Source organism: Pieris brassicae, chromosome Z (assembly GCF_905147105.1).
Source record: "Pieris brassicae chromosome Z, ilPieBrab1.1, whole genome shotgun sequence".
Lineage (NCBI taxonomy): Eukaryota > Metazoa > Arthropoda > Insecta > Lepidoptera > Pieridae > Pieris > Pieris brassicae.
In genome coordinates, this window is record NC_059680.1 from 3,918,105 (window position 1) to 3,925,561 (window position 7,457).

Below are 7,457 nucleotides of genomic sequence, written 5' to 3' on the forward strand. Positions count from 1 at the left end.
TGTGAGCACGATTGCAAATCTAAGAATACTGTCACTAAACATTTTTAGCAACACTCAATAAAGAGTAATTATTTAAAAGGTTATTGAGTAACCGTTCTAAATAGCGATTTAGTTTTTTACGAGGCCGTTGCAAAGGCTTTCAGGCAACCTGAAATCTGTGTGAGAACGATTGCAAATCTAAGAATACTGTCACTAAACATTTCTAGCAACACTCAATTAAGATTAATTATTTAAAAGGTTATCGAGTAACCATTCTAAATAGCGATTTAGTTTTTTACGAGGCCGTTGCAAAGGCTTTCAGGCAACCTGAAATCTGTGTGAGCACGATTGCAAATCTAAGAATACTGTCACTAAATTTTTTTAGCAACACTCAATAAAGAGTAATTATTTAAAAGGTTATCGAGTAGGCGTTCTAAATAGCGATTTAGTTTTTTACGAGGCCGTTGCAAAGGCTTTCAGGCAACCTGAAATCTGTGTGAGCACGATTGCAAATCTAAGAATACTGTCACTAAACATTTTTAGCAACACTCAATAAAGAGTAATTATTTAAAAGGTTATTGAGTAACCGTTCTAAATAGCGATTTAGTTTTTTACGAGGCCGTTGCAAAGGCTTTCAGGCAACCTGAAATCTGTGTGAGCACGATTGCAAATCTAAGAATACTGTCACTAAACATTTCTAGCAACACTCAATTAAGATTAATTATTTAAAAGGTTATCGAGTAACCGTTCTAAATAGCGATTTAGTTTTTTACGAGGCCGTTGCAAAAGCTTACAGGCAACCTGAAATCTGTGTGAGCACGATTACAAATCTAAGAATACTGTCACTAAACACTCAATATTAATTATTTAAAAGGTTATCGAGTAACCGTTCCAAATAGCGATTTAGTTTTTTACGAGGCCGTTGCAAAGGCTTCAGGCAACCTGAAATCTGTGTGAGCACGATTGCAAATCTAAGAATACTGTCACTAAATAGTCAAGATTAATTATTTAAAAGGTTATGGAGTAACCGTTCTAAATAGCGATTTAGTTTTTTACGAGGCCGTTGCAAAAGCTTACAGGCAACCTGAAATTTATGTGAGCACGATTGCAAATCTAAGAATACTGTCACTAAACACTCAAGATTAATTATTTAAAAGGTTATCGAGTAACCGTTCTAAATAGCGATTTAGTTTTTTACGAGGCCGTTGCAAAGGCTTTCAGGCAACCTGAAATCTGTGTGAGCGGATTGCAAATCTAAGAATACTGTCACTAAATTTTTTTAGCAACACTTAATAAAGAGTAATTATTTAAAAGGTTATCGAGTAGGCGTTCTAAATAGCGATTTAGTTTTTTACGAGGCCGTTGCAAAGGCTTTCAGGCAACCTGAAATCTGTGTGAGCACGATTGCAAATCTAAGAATACTGTCACTAAACACTCAAGATTAATTATTTAAAAGGTTATCGAGTAACCGTTCTAAATAGCGATTTAGTTTTTTACGAGGCCGTTGCAAAGGCTTTCAGGCAACCTGAAATCTGTGTGAGCACGATTGCAAATCTAAGAATACTGTCACTAAACATTTTTAGCAACACTCAATAAAGAGTAATTATTTAAAAGGTTATTGAGTAACCGTTCTAAATAGCGATTTAGTTTTTTACGAGGCCGTTGCAAAGGCTTTCAGGCAACCTGAAATCTGTGTGAGCACGATTGCAAATCTAAGAATACTGTCACTAAACATTTCTAGCAACACTCAATTAAGATTAATTATTTAAAAGGTTATCGAGTAACCGTTCTAAATAGCGATTTAGTTTTTTACGAGGCCGTTGCAAAAGCTTACAGGCAACCTGAAATTTATGTGAGCACGATTACAAATCTAAGAATACTGTCACTAAACACTCAATATTAATTATTTAAAAGGTTATCGAGTAACCGTTCTAAATAGCGATTTAGTTTTTTACGAGGCCGTTGCAAAGACTTACAGGCAACCTGAAATTTATGTGAGCACGATTGCAAATCTAAGAATACTGTCACTAAACACTCAAGATTAATTATTTAAAAGGTTATCGAGTAACCGTTCTAAATAGCGATTTAGTTTTTTACGAGGCCGTTGCAAAGGCTTTCAGGCAACCTGAAATCTGTGTGAGCACGATTGCAAATCTAAGAATACTGTCACCAAACATTTTTAGCAACACTCAATAAAGAGTAATTATTTAAAAGGTTATCGAGTAACCGTTCTAAATAGCGATTTAGTTTTTTACGAGGTCGTTGCAAAGACTTACAGGCAACCTGAAATCTGTGTGAGCACGATTGCAAATCTAAGAATACTGTCACTAAACACTCCAGATTAATTATTTAAAAGGTTATCGAGTTACCGTTCTAAATGTCGATTTAGATTTTTACGTCGCTGTTGCAAAGACTTACAGGCAACCTGAAATTTATGTGAGCACGATTGCAAATCTAAAAATACTGTCACTTAACATTTTTAGCCAGAGGATTATCTAACAAACGTACTAATATTTTACTCTACTAACATTAATGAGATCCGATTGGCAATCTCAAAATTTATCTTAAAAACTAAAAATTAAAACAAATACTTAATTCGATATAGCCGCGAAAACAGATAAACCAGAAAACTTAAGTTAAATAAAAAGACTAAAACTAGTGTGTCGTACTAGTCATACGGAAACTATTAAGTTAAACTTGAGCAACATCTGGAATATAATTATCGTTAAGGAAATCATTATTGGCCGTGTCCTTGACAATGACATTCCCATTATCCTCGATTTCAATGACAGTCTCCTTCTTTATCTGGTTGTTGTTCTGATAATAGCGAGCTTGTTCAGTGCATGGACAAGCAGCGTTGTCGACAGCTGTTGTGGTGTCGGAGTTCTTTTCGTCGTATTGAACGACTACTTGAACGGGAATTACCGGCTCGAGTTTCTTCTTTCGACGGCGTTGCTCAAGAATGGGCATTTTCATGCCATCAGAAGAAGATGATGTTTGACGCTGGAATAATTTAGCACGATGTCCACAACGACACTCGTTCAATGCGTTCTCTTTCCTATGGGCAATAGAAAGAGAAATTTACGTCCACTTATTCGCCACCTATGCTAAAAGGGAGTTTCTTTCCGAAAAGATCTTTGATACAAATATTTATTCGAAACTATGGCATGTATAACGTCGTTTTTTTTAAAAACATATCGTATTATTTAAAATAAACTGCAAATCAATTTGACTTTACTATAATTTGAAAATAAAAGGATATATTAGTAATTAAGAGAAGCTGCAAACTTTTACTGTGTCCTATAAAAACAAACATGAACATTTACAAATACTATGTTTTTTTTTCTATTTATTTTATCAATTATAAAATCAAATACAAATCATTTAAATACACAATGCGGTGGTATATGGAACTATATTGCAGAGGAACAAAACATTACTCACTCAGCGATGGTTCTTTCACGTTGTTCGAGTTGAAGTCTTACAGCGCAGACTTCTAGAAATAGCTCGTTAGCCCTCGACACTTGCTGTTCGTAAACGTAACGGAGATCGCGAGCTTGCTTAAGATCTTCACGACGCTGAGCCACAACGTCCGTATTCTCTTGCGTGAAAGTATTTGTGCTTCTGTGAAAGACTGGGTCTTTGAGAAGGAAATACATTTGTTTTCGAAGACAGAAAGTGATGGAAGAGGTGCTAAAAGAGAGGAATTGCACCATGTCCTCGTCAGCTACCTTGCTGCGTAGGATTACAATTATATAAATCTAGGCGAGATTCCAGCTTCCGATCAAGAAAATCTATATTAAACCATTTTTACGAAAAACCCTAATTAAAATTATAATTAAATATATTCATTTTATAATGTTTACAAATATTAAAACAAAAAATATAGTTTTATGTATTACAAGCCTAAATATAAGTTATTTATTCTTATTCACACATTAAACAGTTAACACTGGAATTGACGATACCTGGCATACAGACGCTCCATGCACTGGTGAACTTCAGCGCGCCATCCATTTTGTATGTTTTTGAATGTCTCTGTATCCATATTGCGTAGATCTCCTCCTGCCATCTCTAAGTGGGCAGCTATGATCTTGAATGGCGGCCTGTAGTTAAGGATATTATTACTTCCATGTGTATTTTTTATTTATCGCTGAGCATACAATGTAAAAATATAGATTATGTATTAAGAATTATATAAGTATACACATAATGTTAAAGTATCTCTATAGTCAATTGTGTAGTGTTTACACAAACAAGAATTATAACGGCCTACAGAACTAAGAACCTATATTGTATGAAAAACTATCAAAACTTTAATTGAGTTAAATACATAATAACGCATTTTTTTAAATAACTACGGCTATACCAATTTTACGAAACAACAAGTTTAATATCGCCATTCGCGAGCCTTTGAATTTAAACAATATTGACATATAGATGACTTCGGAAACAGACTTCCAAGAGGTAACACAAAACAAATGCAACGCACATCTTTTTGTAATCGAAGAGCTCCAGCGGAAGAACTATTGTTAAAGAAGATTTAATGTCAAGTTGAACATTGTCAATTTTTTTATTCCATTGCAGATAAAAATATTAAGATGAAGACAAAGGCAATACTGATCGCACAGCCGCAAGCGCATCCTAAATTTTTTAAATAACTTACCGGTTGCGCGGCACACGGTTCCAGCATTGTTTAAGCAATTGTTGCAAGCTGCTAGGGCAATTGCTCGGGATCGGAAGAGCAATTGAGTTGGTGCCGACACCCCACATAATTGCATGTGTCTCTAGGTTCTTGTATGGGACTTCAGCAGTGAGCAGCTCCCACATGACAACACCAAAGGACCAAACGTCAACTCGTTCAGAGCACGGCTCGTGGCGTATCACTTCCGGAGCCATCCAGGCCACAGTGCCAGTGAAACTCATAACTGCACTGACGTCATTCCATTCACGGCTTGTGCCGAAGTCACTCACTTTTACCACCAATTCGTCAGAGATGAGTATACTAAAATATGGTGGTGATTAAATCCTATATTCCGAAAAGGCTTAAATTTATTTTAAAAATCAAATCAATTTTTTTTACACATAATTACATAGTTGCTTTTTCTTTTAATACACGATAGCCATAATTATGTTTTATTTACTTAGTTTAAAAAAGAAGTTCAACACACCATGTGTTGGAAATATAAACTAGACAAAGCTTTTCTGTCCAACTGTTAAACTAATTCTCAATTATAATTAAGTTATACAACAAAATTAAACTAAGAGCACTAATACATATTACAATATATTCTTCTTAACAATTTTCTATTAACTGAATATTTGATAAAATTAGGCATCTAATGTGTAATAGACACTAAAGTCTTTTTCCAGATCAATTATCCAGCAGTCACTTACTTGGGGCTTTTAAGATCTCGATGGATAATCTTATGAGCATGTAGATATGCCATGCCACGAGCTATTTCCTTAGCCCATTTCAATAGTTGCTTTGGCATAAATACAGTGTTGCTATGAAGAAAGTCAAACAGTGATCCATATTGACAGTACTCCATAATGATGCAGAAGTCTGGCGGGTTTGTGCACACCCCCACAAAGCGAACTATATTCAAATATTGTATTGTAATAGTTTGAAATTTAAACAAGATTCTCATAATAAATTCAAATTTCACAATAAGTAAGGCATATACTACTTTCAACTCTTAACACAGCAATAAATACTTAAAGCTTAAAATGAATTGTTTCTATTGGAAGATGGCTGATTTCCTATTTTATTCTATGTGCAACTATGAAGAAAAATAGGTTAATGTTTTCTGTAATAGGTTAACTAACTGGATTTTTAAAATATAATATTAAATACTAACCAATATTTTCATGATTTAACTTCAAGAGATGTCTGATATTAGTCTCATGTTTAGTGCGTAACTGTTTAACAGCAACCTTTTCGCCATCTAGATGTGCACCAAACACCACACCTTGAGCTCCAGAGCCCAAGTAAAACAAGTCTGTTATTTTTTCAATTGGAACTTCCACATTTTCTAAAAAGATTTAATCCCTTTACTACATTCCTTAATTATTATATGCCTTATTATAAGACATAAAAAAAAGAATGGGACAAAAACTTGAAGTATTTATTTGACACATATAAATAGGCCATATAAGCTGTTTGTATGAATACAAAAGAACAGTAATAAAACGACACTGTATGCACAATGCATGTATCGCATCAGGGAAAGGTAGCAGAATCAAATGCTCTCGCTGTCGCTGTCTCGCCCTAAAAATATCTTTTCATTTGCCACTGGGTTCATTTATGATTCTAATTCTGTAATAAAAGAAGAGTCAAGCTCTTATGACCCTATAAGCTTTCACAGATTCTATGATCTACTAGTAACCCTAATCAGTCTCAAATCTTTCGATAATGCCAGATTAGTAACTTTTTAATTATAAATTTAAAATAACTTATAAATCAAATTTAACACAACTGAGTTAGATGCTGAGTTTATGACTAAATATATTGAAATCTATGTATGTAAGACAATTATTAATTAAAAGTTTGAATAATACTGTCTTCTCTTGTAGAATAATAATATTTAGTTTTCAAATTTAAAATCCTTCATCTCAACAAGTGCATTTTACTTTAACCACAAAGTAATAATTGATGAGGCTAAAAAAAATACATAAAGAATTTGTAATGTAAATGTTACATTAAGTTTTGATCAAAATCTTTGCTATCAGAGAACCTGTGATGTAGAGCAGGATAGCATGTGGGAGATCGATAATCCCCAGGACGAGTTATAAATATATCATAATTTAAAATCAATCGAGCCTCACCTGCGTAGCGCAGCAACCTTGAAAACTGCATCAATGCACGAGCCGCGCAAGCCTAGAAGAGAAAAATCCGAGAAACCGAACATCTTACCTTTTAGGGATTTGTATTCTTCGCCTTTAAACATTGACACCACGTTCGAAAAACACTGAAATACACCACCCATCCAGTAATCTGCTTTCTTTTCGTCTTCCCATGGCGGGGTGCCAAAGTCTGGGTCTTCATTTTTCACCTCAAAAAGCTCAGGGTCGTCATCATACTTGGCTTCAGCCATTATTCACTATTTTATTGAAATTAACTTAAAACGATTAAGAAATTAAAGCACTGTAAATTATTGGATTTTCCAAGAATACAGCCACGGGCAAGCCTATAAAGCTCGCGAATAGAAAATAAGGAACTCTAAAGCTTAATTGGAGCAAAGCAAAGCTCTCACAGATTACATATTTTATGACAATGACAGTACGCCTGCGTTGTTTGTCAGTGGTGTTCTTAGTAAAATCTAGTCGAAGATCTGTGACATAGATTCGTTTTTGATAATTTTAATTCATGAAAAGTATTTAGTTTTCACTTAACAATATTTTTCTTTTTCAAAAATGCCTTTGAAAAGTTGATTAAAATTGAACGTAAACTAGCGTTTTACTCACTCGTGACTAAA

At 34.2% G+C, this 7,457-nt stretch overlaps 1 protein-coding gene across 1 annotated transcript; it reads right to left on the bottom strand.

The window, feature by feature from the left end:
• Nucleotides 1–2,670: 2,670 nt before the first annotated feature.
• Nucleotides 2,671–7,161, bottom strand: LOC123718831 (mitogen-activated protein kinase kinase kinase 12-like). The gene is made up of 7 exons (XM_045675743.1): nt 6,896–7,161; nt 5,841–6,014; nt 5,377–5,578; nt 4,646–4,984; nt 3,939–4,085; nt 3,424–3,585; nt 2,671–3,037 (listed from the first exon to the last, which is right to left on the bottom strand). The coding sequence occupies exons 1-7, from the start codon at nt 7,074–7,076 to the stop codon at nt 2,671–2,673; spliced, it is 1,572 nt and encodes a 523-aa protein (XP_045531699.1). The 5' UTR covers nt 7,077–7,161.
• Nucleotides 7,162–7,457: the final 296 nt, after the last annotated feature.